At 32.0% G+C, this 16166-nt stretch overlaps 1 protein-coding gene across 1 annotated transcript; it reads right to left on the bottom strand.

Moving 5' to 3' along the window:
- Positions 1-11350: 11350 nt before the first annotated feature.
- LOC107939513 (probable LRR receptor-like serine/threonine-protein kinase At3g47570) lies at positions 11351-15022 on the bottom strand. The gene is made up of 2 exons (XM_041102034.1): positions 11753-15022; positions 11351-11639 (listed from the first exon to the last, which is right to left on the bottom strand). The coding sequence occupies exon 1, from the start codon at positions 15020-15022 to the stop codon at positions 12281-12283; it is 2742 nt and encodes a 913-aa protein (XP_040957968.1). The 3' UTR covers positions 11351-11639; positions 11753-12280.
- Between the last annotated feature and the right edge of the window lie 1144 nt (positions 15023-16166).

The raw sequence follows: 16166 nt of genomic DNA, 5'->3' as shown, positions 1-16166 counted from the left end.
GAAAAGGACATTGGCAAGCTGTGAAATAGATTCTACGGTATATTCATAAGACCATGGATATTGGATTACTGTTCAAGCAGGATACTACACTTGGTAAAGGTGTTGTTGGGTACGTTGATTCTGATTATGCTGGTGATTTGGACAAACGGAGATCAACCACTGGTTATGTGTTTACTCTTGCTAGAGGACCAATAAGTTGGAAGTCTACACTGCAGTCTACAGTTGCGTTGTCAACCACAGAAGCTGAATACATGGCTGTAACAGAGGCTGTAAAGGAAGCTATTTGGTTACAAGGTATGGTTAAAACCTTGGGATTGGTTCAGGAGCATATTAATGTGTATTGTGATAGTCAAAGTGCTATTCATTTAGCAAAGAATCAAGTATATCATGCACGTACAAAGCATATCGACGTACGTTTCCATTTTTTGCGGGAAATTATTGATGAGGGGAAAATTCACCTTCAGAAGATTAAGACTGCAGATAATCCCGCAGATATGATGACCAAGGTGGTAACAACAATCAAGTTCGAACATTGTTTGAACTTGATCAATATTCTGCATGTTTAACAGCTGAAGAAGGCACTATCAAGTGTTGTTGACAAAGGCAGAGAGAATTGTGTGAAGATAAGATTACTCGAATCAAATCTTTAAGGTGGAGATTATTGGGAATTATCCATATTTATGGAAAATCAAAGATATGGGTATCAAATAATAGAAAGTCAAAGATATGGGTATCAAATATTGGAAAGTCAAAGATATAGGTACCGAGATATTGGCATAATAAAATCTGAGATATTTGCAATATATGATCCCTAATTGTAAAGTGACTTTGCAAGTTGATCCCTGAACCTCAACTATAAATAAGCATGACCATCTCTCATTCTGTATCTCAAACTTGCAATTCTCTACTTAAGGCATTGTTTTCTCTCTCTCTCTTTGTAAATTCACACTTGTATTTTCGAGTGAAATATATTTGGTAGTGCCCGAGGACGTAGGCAAAATTTGCCGAACCTCGTTAAATTCTTGTGTTCTTTATTGTATTATTCTGCATGAATTGTGAGTGTGATTGTAGTGATTTATTGTGCTATTAAATTACGATTGAGGGATATTCTGGCTAGGAAAGACGTGGTACTTAAGCGATCCTTGTGATCCACCTCTCTTTCCTGGGAATTGAACTTAGTGTGATTTTTTAATACAATAATTTTACTCTTTTACACGCTTCCGCACAACAAGTACCAATTAGGGACAAAAAAAACTATAGGTACCAATATAGGAGAAATGTATAAGTTCGAGTACTAATTTTATATTTAACTCCTTAAAATATATCAATCCATGGTAATCATTTAATTATATTTATTTGAAAAAAATAAAAATATAGACATATAATAATTTTACTTTGATTTTTAAAATAAAAAACTCTTCGATAATAAAATATTATACACCTATATTTATCGAATCAAATTGAATATTTTCGAGCAAAAATAAATTGGTAGTGTTGATTTGTTTGTTGTAAATTAAATTGCAATTAAATAAACAACTGAAAGAGCAAATTAGCAAAGATGGAAACAAGAATTAGTTATGCAATTTGAAAATCTTTTCTACATTTGCGTGCTTTGCCTAATGATTTACTCGTTGAAAGTTTAGTTACAAATTAAATATGAAACAATATGCTTATAAGTATTTTACACAAAAACAAATTTCCATAAAAAAAATAGAATAAGTGCTCTCTCTAATTCGTACACATAAACACATTAACAGATCTTTTTATGTAGGCAAAAGGTTACACATCGTTTAATTGCAAAGCGAGTTGCAATTGATGATGCAACTAGCATTAATTATTATTAATTTATGCATCTAAAGTCTTAATGACATACCATCAAGATATTGGCCAAGTGATAGTAACTTGTATGTAGGTATGATGTATTTACATTTTGTTTAACCAAAATAAATAAGTTCTTGTTAAAATTATCTTTTGGTTCAAGTGTTGGTTGTTAAAATTGTTTGTTTTAATAATACAAGAAACTTGGAATAAGATTTTATCATGTCTCCAAAATACCTTTTGTATTATGGATAGCAGTACCGAATTTCACTCTCTTTTGCTTTCCCAGAACACAATGCTCGCAAAATTTTAATTTGCAAGCCTTTGCACCTTTCAACAATCCTTGCTTTGCCAGAATTTGCAAGGATTTTTCGCTGGCATGTCCCAACTTCATATGTCACAACTGTATTGAGTCCAATTCTTTGTTGCCGGAAGCTGCAGCGACTGCTCTAATAACTGTACTACCTTGGTAGTAATACAAGTTATTTTTCCTGATGCCCTTCAATATCACAAGTGCGCCAGATGTCACTTTCAAAACCCCATCTCTCATAGTAACAACTGAACCATTGGATTCCAAGGCTCCCAATGAGATGAGATTTTTCTTCAAACTGGGCACATACCGAACATCAGTCAGAACTCTGGTTGATCCATCTTTATTCTTTAATTGGATTGAACCTATCCCAACAGTTTTACAGGCATTGTCATTGCCCATATAAACAACTCCTCCATTTAGTTCTACTAAATCAGAGAACCACTCCCGATTAGGGGACATATGATAGGTACAACCCGAATCCAATATCCACTCATCTGAATGGAACGACGATGATGATGCAACCAGTGATAGTTCAGAGTCACTAGTATCATGCTTAGCAACACAAGCATCTACAGCAGCTTTTCCCTTATTCTTCAGCTTTGGACAATTTTTCTTCCAATGGCCTTTCTCATGACAAAAAGCACATTCATCTTTCCCGAGTCTGGACTTTGACTTTGATCTCCCCTTTTGAGTTTTCTTCCGAGTGTATGAACGACCTCAGACTACTAAAGCTTCTGTATCTCTGATTGAGTTTTTCTGTTTGTCCTTCTTTCTCTGTTCATAACTGTATAAGGTCGCACAGACTTCGCTCAGAGATATATCACTCCTGCCATGAAGTAGAGTAGTTTCTAGGAACTCAAACTCCTCAGGAAGTGACCCCAACAGCATCAAAGCCAAATCTTCATCTTTGAATGTCTCATCCATATTCAGCAAATCAGTGACTAACTGATTAAATTTGGAGATGTGATCATTCATTGTGGTACTTGGGACGTATGTGAAGCGAAACAGTCTTTTCTTCAAGTGGAGCTTATTTTGACTATTTTTCTTCAAAAATTTTTCTTCAAGTGCCACCCACAACTTATTTGCAGAAGTCTCCTTTGAAAAAGCATACCTCTGCTCTCGAGAAAGGCATGATCGAATTGTGCCACATGCCAACCGATTGATCGCCTTCCAATCTTTCTCCTGTACATCATCTGGTTTCTCTTCATCAATGGCAATGTCTAGACCCTACTGAAAAAGGGCATCTAGAACCTCACTTTGCCACATACCAAAATGGCCCGTGCCATCAAAGATCTCCACGGCCAGTCTTGCATTTGCAATTGTCGGTCTTGTCCACATGGACGATGTTGAAGCTCCTACACCGACCGTTTTCTCCATAATCTTTCAATATACCTAAGGAAATCTTTTCTGATGTGGAAGATCAGTTTAAACTGCAACCACAGAGCATACTACGATTAACCTTCGGCTCTTGATACCACTTGTTGTTCCAATAGGGTCGGAAGCGTGTAAATTATTGTACTAAAAAATCACACAAAGTTCAATTCCCAGGGAAGAGAGGTGGATCACAAGGATCTCTTAAATACCAAGTCTTTCCTTAGTCAGAATATCCCTTTTACAGTAATTTAATAGCACAATTAAATACTACTATTATACCCTCAAATATTGAAAGAAAAATAGGACAAGAAAGAACACAAGAGTTTTAACGAGGTTCGGTAAATTATACCTACGTCCTCGGGCACTAACACCAGATGATAACTTTACTATCTCCAAGATATTACAAACAAATAGAATTCCTTAAGAATTCTCAAATGAGAGAAAAAGAAAACTAAGAGAGAAAGATTGGTTGGGATGAATTGAAATGAGAAATGAGAAGGCCTATTTATAGTTGAGGTTTAAGGACCAAACAATAAATAACCCATTATCTTAAGGACCAAAAAAAAATTATCCCTTGCCACTTTTCCAAAGTTGGTGGTTGTCATTATTGATTGTCTCCCATTAATGTTAATGGCAACCATTATTAATTGTCTTCCATTAATGTTAACACACGCCACTGACAGAAGTGACTGGAACTATTCCAGGACTCCATAATCTTGAGCTGATCACCAGTTATCTTGGCTTTGAACTGGAGTAAAGCAAGTTGATCAGTCACGTTTCCTCTAATTACAGGGCTTTTTGTTGCTAAACAAAGCATGTTAAGACCTTGTAAGTTGCAGTATGAGAGAAGAATTATAACTTGAAGGTAAACGAGGAAAAAAGGGTTGGAAGCTTCAAAATACATTTTGGGTAGCTCCATCAACATGAAACAATTCTTAATTGATGAAAATGATTCGTATTTGAGAGTACAATATATAAGTAGTTTAGGAAGTATGATATTCTCCTATGTGAGTTGATTCAAGTATGTTTTTATTTCTCAAATGCTTGACAACTGTAATCAATCAATGTTTAGGATTGTCAACCTAATGGAAACGTCTCATATTGCCCCAATCACTAATTTCAGCTTCCAAAAAGCTTGAGTCCTGAGATGATTTTATACAGTCGATTTTATTATCAATATCTTTATATTTCATTTTAATTATGGTGGTCAGCATTGTATAGTAGGCTTATTGGTTTTGTCTGGGTATGTATTGTTATCAATATTTTTGGTGTATAATTTTGAATTTATTCATATTTTTAAATATTTCTACATAAACATGTATATTTATAGTTTAAATTATAGTTTTTTGATTAATTATATATAGGTTTAAATGATTTAACATATATATTTATAGGAAATTATTTGGTACATTGGTAGTGGAGTTTTTACACTCTACAAGTAGTGTTAGGGGGTTGACAAATGTCCTGTACAAAGCTATATATTTATATTTTATAAAAATAAAGAGACATGCCGATTTTTCAAGGGCACTCGTGAAATAATGAAAAATACACTGTCAGTATACTTATTTTAATCAAAATAGAACATAAATTACTTTGATAGCAATTGATGAGATTGATTTGTCATTGAGATTGCCTTGTGAATTGGTTCAAGTTTTCCGATGACATTTGCATGGGCTTTTCCTTGCTTAACTTATTTCATACTTACTTGAATAAACACGGATATATGCTGACTTTTACTAGCACTTTCTACATTTCACATCTATAAATCTATATATTCAGAAATCATTAATTTCTAGTATATGAGAATGGTTGAGGATACTCTCAGCAGGGTCCAAAGCATGGAGCCCCACATTGAAAATAATGGAACCCCAATTGACAATGGGTGTTTAATTTTTGAATAGGAAAATGGTCTTCCAATAATAAGAAGACATATTGGTAAGAACAAAAGAAAAAAAGGCATATAGATTGAAAGAACACAATTCAAAATTTCATCTAATATATTCACTATGATTGTATCCATATATTCATGAAATTTTAAATTGATCAGAAAGTTTAATCATTCAAAGCACGTAAAAATAAATATATGTGTAGTTAATGTGCTTAACTAACATATTTTTTTTACAGTTAATTTTAATTAGTTTTTGGACATGATGTTATTAAATTAGGTGTTTATTGCTCGATTTTTATAAGTGTAATGCAAACCTAAAATGTGGAGAACAACTGAAAATACGGAATTACATAAAAAAAATTTGGTCATAAAAGTAGTATTTTGACATACACGATTTTTTAAAATTTACGATTATTTTATTTTAATATTTTTATTTAAATATTATTTATAAAGATATTTTATTAGGAATTTAGCTACCATTAGCTTTTATCTTTTATCCTTATTTTATTTAGGAAAAATGTTTAATTTTATCTTAAAGATGTGAAATAGGAGTAGGAAAACTTGGTATTTGATTAAGCTTTCATCCAAAATGTCTAATTATTTCACATACAACCAAATAGAGAAGGAAAAAGAATGAAAGAGCACTGGGTTATGGTGATCTAAATTTAGTAAAATTTTATTTTGATCATCAAAATAAAAAAAATTAAATTTAACAATGTCGTTAGATAGTTTTATCTTTTAGCCACTTAATTTTAATAATATTTCAATTTGGTCACTTACCGTTAACTTGGCGAACGGCTATGTTTATACTTGTTTAAGTCACAAATTTTTCGTTTTGATCACTCATTACACTTTTTAGAATTATTTTTAATTTTTTATTTTTTGAGTACTTGTATAGATAATGCTCGACCACTGTTTTCAGAGTCATAGGAATAAGAAGAGTAGCCCTGTTTTCTATCAAGGTTTTTCATTCTCTTCTTTGCTTCAATCGCTTAGCTGATGTAGTTCACTGTGTTCGTTGGTTGTTCTTCGCAAATTATCATGTTTACAGTCCTAAGGATGATTCATCACCCTTGAGTTTGCAATAACCGAGTCAAATTCAACAATTAACACAGCTTATCATACGCCTCGAGAGCCATTTTAATCGCCTTGAGTTATGCAAAAAGACACAGCAAGGACGTAGCCATGATCATTCCAAGACATTTTGGACATATTCAATAGCCATTGATTGACATATTCAATAACATTATTGATACAATAAAATCCAGAATAGAATAACAACATTGTTACTAAAGTCTGATTTGACGATGATCTAGTACTGGAAATACTCCATATTTATTCTCTTTTCTTTAAGCGGAATGTACCATATTCCGAACAAAAGAGAGTTTGAGGAATCGAAGTTTCAACTTGGTGACTCTTGGATGCTTGTGACCGCATGTAAAGCCGATCCATTGACAGAAGTGAATGGATCAGGACTCCATAATCTTGAGTTGATCACCAGTTATCTAGGCATTGAACAGGTGTAAAGCTTTTTGGTGTTAAAAGAGGATAAAAAATAATAATAAATAAGGAGGGTTTAGGGTGTAATTTATCCTTTTAAAATCGGCGGCAGCGTTTTCTTTTTCTCAAATGCTTGACAACTGCAATCTATCAATGTTTAGGATTGCCCCAATGACTAATTACAGCTTCTAAAAAGCTCGAGTCGTGAGATGATTTTATACATTCAATTTTATTATCCATCTTTCCTTTTTTCATTTTAATGATAGTGGTCAGTAAGCGTATTGGTTTTATTATCCTCTCTAGGAGAAAGGATTGTATAAAATTGTTATTCTACGTTATCCCTATTCTTTTTCTTCCAATAAGAGAATGACAAGTCAGATTTTTCTTCTTGATTTTTAGAATTTTTTTTGTTGAATTTGAGTTTTTTAGGATAAAAAAGCTAAAAATTAATAGGAAAAATCTGATTTGTCATTCCCCTATTAGAAAGAGATAAGGATGACATGGAATCACAGTTTCATACAACCCCTTCTCTATTATCTAGTGAGTATGGTTTTGAATTTATTGATATTTTTAAGTAAATATATATTTATAGTTTAATTTTTATTTTTTTATTAATTATATATACATTTACTTGTTTTATATATTTTAGAAAATTATTTGGTACATTATCAGAGGAGTTTTAGACTCTACAAATACAAGTATGATACGAGAGTATAGTAAAATATTAAAAAAATAAATATTTAAAAATAAAGAGAAACATGTCAATTTTTTAAGGTTAGTTGTGAAATAAAAAAAAATACACTTTCAATGTACTGAATACAAACCCATAAATTTATACTCTAATTATATCGTTTTGGTCAAAATAATAATTATATATTATATATACAAGCAAATATATCTCAATTACATTCATATGAATATATTTGTATGTAATTATATAATCGTATAAATTGGTATGGATCGGTACATACTGATACAAACTGATATAGATCGAAATATATCGGAACACATCGGAAAAATCAAAATCCATTAAAATTTTAATTGAAATAGAACATAAACTACTTGATATCGATTGGTGTTTAGATTGGTTTAATGAGATTGATTTGTAATTTACATTGCTTTGTCAATTGGTTCAAGTTTGCTGATTTTGAAGGTCATGTGGCTGCATGTAATTGACATTTGCATGAATATATTGACTATGATTGTATAGATATATTCATAAAATTTTGAATTGGTAAGAACAAGCTGCATCAAATTTAAAGTCTATAAAATAAATACACGTGTAATTAAATTGATAATGCACTTAATTAATATATTTGTGATGGTTAATTTTAATTAATTTTTAGATATGATACTACTAATTTTGATGTTTATTACTCTTCCCTTGATTGCTTAACGTGAGCTTTGTTTAGTCCTCCAATGTTTACATATTCTATCAGTTTGAATTTAAATCTAAGAAATTCAATAAATTTAGCCTTCAATGTTTACAAGATTTGTCATTTGAGTCCTAATTATATAATATTATAAATATATTAAAAAAATTAAAAAGTAAATATAGATTATAAAAGCATAAAAAGTATAAAAATATTTTTAAGATTTTTGTACCCAAAATGACTTTCAATAGTATCTTACTCTTTGTTCTTTTTTTCATTCAATTAATGAAGTTGAAAATAACAAATGCCATGACCTTGACCTACAACTCTTCAATGCTTGAGCTAGAAATGGTAAAAACATGAGAACACTAGAGCCTAAAATGGGCACTATCTAGATAGCAAAGAGTAAAGCTGTTATAGTTGGTGTCGTCAACCCAACCATTTTTTTGGATTTATAAATTTGTTAATTTTGAGTTTCTTTTTGGGGTTTAATGAGGCATTTGAGATGAACTAATGTAGCAAAAGAAAAAGAGAATTAAATTAAAAGATATTGAATAAAAAAATAATTTTAATTTTTGGGTTTTACACATGTTTGATTGATGAGAAAAAGTAAATATAAATTATAAAAAAGTTAAATATAAATTAAAAATTTTAAAATTAAATATAAATATATTTTGTAATTTTTAGACTTGGAACTAAAATGATAAAATTTGTAAACATTAAGAGCTAAATTTATTGAATTGTTTTTAGATTTAGGAACAAATTGATAGAATGTGTTAACATTGCAGGACCAAAATTGTTATTAGGCCAATAAAAAAATTCATGTTAGACATCTAGCTATTAGTAAGTTGACGGCAAGAGTGACTATAATATTTAATTTTGTAGAATAGGGTGACCAAAATAGAACGAACTGAATAATTTGATGACTATTGTTGTGTTAAATTGAAATTTTGCCAATATACCTTTTTTTTTGTACAAAGATTATTCGAACCCAGTCGATAGGCCACTATACTTTATTTAATTAATATTTGTCATTGTACTTTTAAACTAAATATAAATTTACCACTATAATTTAACTTTATTATCTAGTGGGTATAGGTTTGAGTTTATCGATATTTTTAAGTAAATATATATATTTATAGTTTAATTTTTAATTTTTTATTAATTATATATACATTTACATGTTTTATATATTTATAAGAAATTATTTGGTACATTGTCAGTGGAGTTTTTAGACTCTACAAATGCAAGTATGCTACGAGAGTTTAGTAAAATATTTAAAAAATAAATATTTAAAAATAAAGAGAAACATGTCAATTTTTTAATGTTACTTGTGAAATAAAAAATATATACACTTTCAGTGTACCGAATACAAACCCATATATTTATACTCTAATTTTAATTTGTTAATAAATTATATATCTTTTTGGTCAAAATAATAATTATATATTATATATACAAGCAAATATATCTCTATTACATTCACAAGAATATATTTATATGTAAATATATAATCGTATAAACTGGTATGGACCGGTACATATTGGTACAAACTTGTATTGATCGAAATAAATCGAACACATCGGAAGAATCGAAATCCATTGAAATTTTAATCGAAATAGAACATAAAATACTTGATACTTAATTAACATATTTTTTATTGTTAATTTTAATTATTTTTAGATATGATGCTACTAATTTTAATGTTTATTACTCTTCCCTTAGTTGCTTAACGTGAGGTTTGTTTTATTGGCCTAATAATAAATTTAGTCCTCCAATGTTTACATATTCTATCAATTTGAGTTTAAATCTAAAAAAAATAACAAATTTAGTCCTCAATATTTACAAGATTTTTCATTTGAGTCCTAATTATATAATATTATAAAAATGTTAAAAATATATTAAAATTTTAAAAAGTAAATATTGATTGTAAAAGCATAAAAAGTATAAAAATATTTTTAAGATTTTTGTACCTAAAATGACTTCCAATAGTATCTTCCTTTTTGTTCTATTTTTCATTCAATTGATGAAGTTGGAAATAGCAAAGCATGCCATGACCTTGACCTACAATCTCTCTCCAATGCTTGAGTTAGAAATGGTGAAAACACGAGAACACTATAGCCTAAATATGGTACTATCTCTGAAGCAAAGAGTAAGGCCGTCGTAGTCGGTGTTATCAACCCAACCATTTTTCTAGATTTAAAAATTTGTTAATTTTGAGTTTTTTTTTTGGGGGTTTAATGAGGCATTTGAGATGTAGCAAAAGAAAAAGAGAATTAAATTAAAAGATATTGAATAAAAAATAATTTTAATTTTTGGGTTTTTCATTGATGAGAAAAAGTAAATATGGATTATAAAAAGTTAAATATAAATTAAAAATTTTAAAAGTAAATATAAAAATATTTTTAAAAATATTTTGTAATTTTTAGACATGGAACTAAAATGATAAAATTTGTAAACATTGAGAGCTAAATTTATTGTTTTTTTTTTTAGATTTAGAAACAAATTGATAGAATGTGTTAACAGTGCAGGACTTAAATTGTTATTAGGCCAATAAAAAACTCCATGTTAGAAGTCTATTACTAAGTTGATTGCAAGAGTGAATATAATATTTAATTTCGTAAAGTTGGGTGACCAAAATAGAACAAACTGATTAAAATTAGCAATTCAAAATTAGCAATGGAAGAATGATAGGCTGAGCAAAAAAATGGAGGGATTACAGAATCAAGTTATTCCTATTTCTAGTGATTAAAATCAATGGTTTTTAATCTTTTTCATTCAACTATGAAATAGTCATTGAATTTAGTTCATAACAATATTTTTATTCTTTTTATTTGTTGGAAAAAAAAAGCAAAATTGAAGTAAAAATATGGGAAGTAACCCTTTTGAAACTTCTGTCAATACATATATGCAGTGGGTAGTGACCCCTGCTTGTATGTCAAGTCTTTTCTCTCCTTGTCAATGAGGGTTCTATATTTTTATAGTGGGTTGATTTTCATAATGGGTTTTTGCCGTTTGATGTCGATACATCGACACAACAGTTGAATTTGCTGTTCATTGAAAGAAAAGAAAAAGAACCGCTAGTCTTATTGTTCAAGACCTTTTGGGGATATAATACAAGATTATCAATTCCAACAGCATAAAGTTCCCATGAATAGCCATTGATTGACATGTTCAATAACATTATTGATACAATAAGATCCAGAACAACATTGTTACAAAAGTCTGATTTGAGGAGGATCTAGTACTGGAAAAACTCCATATTTATTCTCGTTTCTTTAAGTGGAATGTGAACAAAAGAAAAGAGAATAGCGAGCACTTTTCCGGACCTAAGCATCTCAAGTCATCCATACCACCCCTTAGATGCCTGCAACTTAAGAAACAAGGATTTACTTAAGCACATCATGTCATCAGAAAAGTAGCCGAAATGTGCCTTTAAGTGATGAAATGATCGAGTATTTTGCTAAGATAATAAGACATTATTACCTGTTGGTTTAGCATCATATGCAGTTCTAATCCCACGATACAATCGAGTTGGACGGAGAAGCTTGTCCCTAATAGAACAAAGCTTGGTAACAACATCACTCATGTCCATCCGTTCACTCGGTGATTCAGCAGAACAAGTGAGTCCTATTTTGAATATCGAATTCAAGCATTGAAGATATTTGTCGTTTCCCAGGTTGTTTTCATTAAGAGTGATGTCGCCTACTGTTCCTCCTCTGACACTCTCTTGAAGAAGAATGGGATCTATAAACTCAACCACTCGATTGGGCAAAGCAGCTTTGACAAAGTTGTGAAGACTTAAACCTTCTTTGAACCTTTCATTCGTTGGCCTTTTCCCTGTTAACATCTCTAACAAGAGGATGCCATAGCTATATACATCACCATTTGTTGACAACTCGCTTCCCATGCCATATTCTATTATTAATTCGTCACAAAATACATATATAAATAATTGTAGTGGAAAACCTCTAAATATACAACAAGACTGCTTTTAGATGGATTTTTTTTCTTTTAAATAATGAAAGAAATGAAAAAAGTGAACGTACCAGGTGGAGCATAGCCGATAGTTCCTCTTAATCCAAGGGAGCTCGATTCATTAGCAGAATAGTTAAGCTCATCTCCAGAAAGGATTTTTGCTAAGCCGAAGTCACTGATATGGCCAACCATTTCTTCATCGAGTAGAATATTGCTTGGCTTGAGGTCACAATGAATGATCGGCGTCTCACAACGATGGTGCAGATATTCCAGTGCATGAGCAACATCTACGGCCACATTAACTCTTTGAATGAAGCTTAGGTTTCTCATCGTCTCTGGTTCATTCATGCCAACAGATGAATGTAGCCAATCCTCCAAGCTTCCATTTTCCATGAACTCATAAACCAATGCTTTAAAATCATTGCCTTGATAATCGATACCTGAAATGGCTGTTAATACCTTGACAAGATTACGATGTCGAATGCTCTTCAAAGCCTCGCATTCAACCAAGAAACTCCTGGAAGCTCGATGATTCAGAAGATTAAGCACCTTTACTGCAATAACTGCTCCATTCGCTTCAAGAATTCCTTTGTACACAGATCCGAAACTTCCCAAACCAACCAAATTCTGAGGGGAGAATCCGTCTGTAGCCCTTAGGATGCTTTGGTATGATAACTGTAGAAGGGAATTTTCTGCGTGAGTTGTCGTTGGCTTCTTCTCTTTTTTCTTTCTAAACCAAATTATGAGCAGAATAGAGAATACTAAAGTCACTCCTGAAATCACAACAATTATTGTGATCTTCAATTTAAGGGAAGTTTTTGATGATGCTTTGGAGTTACATCTTGACAAGTGTAACTCAGGGATGCCTCCGCAAAGCTTATTATTTCCCTCAACAAATATAGCACTTGTATTCTTGAACACTCCTTCACTTGGTACCACTCCTTCAAAATTGTTGAAAGAGAGATTTAAGTACTTTAATGTCCCAAACCTCACAAGAAATTCTGGAATCCCACCAGAAAGATTATTGTTGGATGCATCGAATGCCTCAAGCCCCCTCAATGAACTCAAATATGGAGGAATTGGCCCTTCAAACAAATTGCCCTCCAAATACAGCTCGACCAGACTTACACAACTCCCAAGGTTGTTTGGAAGCAAACCAGATAACCTGTTGTGAGAAACATCCAGTTGGCCTAGATTTTTCAGTTTTTCTACTTCAACAGGAAGCTTACCAGTCAAAGAGTTTGACGATAGGCTTAGTAAAATGGACAAGGATGATAGTCCTAGTATTTCGGGGGGTATTGGCCCACTAAGATTATTATGAGAAAGATCCAGTAGAATCAAATTTTTGCAATTACCTTGACCTAAAGGAATGCTGCCCTGAAGATTGTTAAAATATAAAACGAGTTCGGTTAACTCTGTTAAATTTCCAATGGAGTGGGGAATAGTGCCAAAGAGATAATTACTGTGAGCGTAAAATATATTTAGCTTCCAAAGCCTCCCAATATCAAAGGGAATGGGTCCTAATAGTTGATTTTTTGCTAAGTCTAGCACCTCCAAATTGATGAGATTTCCAATCTCATCCGGGATTTTTCCCAAAATGTTGTTCCAACTCATCGATAAACCCTGAAGTGTGCTAGAAAAATTGCTAATGCATTTTGGAAATTCCCCTCCAAAATTATTTTCGGTTAAAGATAGAAATCCTAGTTTTGTATTGTTGACTAAAGTGCAAAGAAAGTTCAAGTCACCTTCTCTCCCATGTCCCAAATGGTTTCCTCCTAGTTCAAGCCTAAACAAGTTATCCAACTTTTCTAATGAAGGTACATTTCCATCGAGCATGTTATCATAAAATTGAAGAACATCCAAATTCGGGGCATTGGATATTGAAAGTGGAATTTGCCCAGAGATTTGGTTATCCCCTACAGAAAAGTACTCAACATGAGGCATATTGATTTCTAAATCAGAATGAAGAGTACCTTCAATCTTGTTTGCACCAATATCAAAAATTCTAATATTGGAGAGATTGAACATTGGGACAGGAACAGTACCAGAAATCGCATTTCCGAATATGGCGAAAAATGAAAGGTTTCTCAGTCGTCCAAAAGATTCAGGTATAATCCCACTTAATGCATTATACGTTAAACCAAGTCTCTCCAGCGATGACAAGTTCCCCAGTGAAGGTGGGATATTCCCTCTCAAACTATTGTTGAAAAAACCCAATACTTTTAGGTTTGACAAGAGACCCAGCAAAGCAGGTATTTCTCCCGTTAGCTGGTTGTTTGTCATATCAACAAATATAAGCTTAGAACAAGCAGATAAATTGGACGGAATTTCACCACTGATGGAGTTATTGGAGAGGTCTAATGTTTCCAGTCTTCTTAAACCACCGATTTCTTGAGGAATTTGGTTGTGGAAGCTGTTGGCCGCAAGATCCAACTCCCTGAGGAAGCTCAAATTTCCAATGTAGGGTGACAATGATCCAGAGAGTTTGAGGAATCGAAGTTTCAACTTGGTGACTCTTTGATGCTTGCGGCCGCATGTAACACCGATCCATTGACAGAAGTGAATGGAGCTATTCCAGGACTCCATAATGTTGAGTTGATCACCAGTTATCTTGGCTTTGCACTGGAGTAAAGCTTGTTGATCAGTGTCATTTCCTCTAACTACAGGGCTTGCTGTTGCTAAACTAAGCAAGTTAAGACGCTGCAAGTTGAAGAATGAGAGAAGAATCACAAGGACAAAAGAGCTGGACGCTTGAAAATGCTTTTTTGATGGCTCCATCAAGTTTAAAAAATTTGTTAATTGATAGGATTGATTTGTAATTGAGAGTGCGTGGCTCATCATCAAGAACCAGAGTGCAATATATAAGCAGTTTTCCGGCTATGGAATTTCAGTGGCAAAGAATTTCGGATTCCTTAAATGTGGATATTGACTGTTTCAAATCATCTGGTAAACTGATTATATGATTACGCAAAGCAGTCCAGTCCATTCCAGTCCAGTTCATCAATCATCAACCCTTCTCTTCCATCAACTAATCAATCAAAGATCTCCACTGATTGGCTAGCTGTTGAAGACTTTGGAAGTTATGCATCTCCTGTCAATAGATGTAGAAGATAGTGGGATCGAAGAATATCTTTGATTAGTGCTATGTTAATGGCACAAGACATTGAGTTGTTAGTAATGATTATGAAGAACAACCCCCCAAGTCTTGCACTATAAAAAGAGTTTACTGGAATTTTAAGCCAAGGCATTCAATTGGTTTATGGTTGAAGCATTTGGCAAAAACTACACCAAGGAGTCCGAAGAAACTTTGATTGAAACTAGGAAATGGGCAAGTCGCTAACAAAGAAAACAAATTACAAGAATAATCACTCAACTATTCAGTTTGTTCTGTTTTGTCATCCAACTATTAATTTTTTTCGTTTCAGTCTTTCAACTTTTTAAAATTAAATATTTTAGTCACTCTTCCCTTAGTTGCCTAATAAAAGTCTAAGGTGAGCTCTGTTTTATTAGCTTAATAGTAAATTTAACACTCCCATGTTTATACATGTTATCAATTTGAGCTTAAAATTTAAAATTTTAACAAATTTATCTCATAATGTTTCCAAGATTTATCATTTTAGTCCTAATATATAAATTTATAAAAAAATGTTATAAATGTTAAAAATGTTATTACAGATGTTGATAACGGTAATAGAATGACCGCAAAATAAGAAAAAAAAAGAACATACAGATTTTATGTGAAAACCCTTTCAAGAAAAAACCATAGGCAGATGAGAAGAAATTCACAATGTTAAAAAACTAATGATTCAAGAGGAGTTTCGACTACATTTATTTAAAGGTTAAAAAAATCTTGTTCTAATCAATGTCAAATAGAAGAAGTGTAGTTCTATACAGAGTCTACTTGTGCGGCATGGTCCATATC

Source organism: Gossypium hirsutum, chromosome D10 (genome assembly GCF_007990345.1).
Source record: "Gossypium hirsutum isolate 1008001.06 chromosome D10, Gossypium_hirsutum_v2.1, whole genome shotgun sequence".
Taxonomy (NCBI): domain Eukaryota; kingdom Viridiplantae; phylum Streptophyta; class Magnoliopsida; order Malvales; family Malvaceae; genus Gossypium; species Gossypium hirsutum.
This window is presented reverse-complemented; position numbering and strand designations above follow the sequence as displayed.

Coding starts and splice junctions, on each gene's coding strand:
- LOC107939513 (XM_041102034.1), bottom strand. CDS start 15,022: ATGGAGCCATCAAAAAAGCATTTTCAAGCGTCCAGCTCTTTTGTCCTT.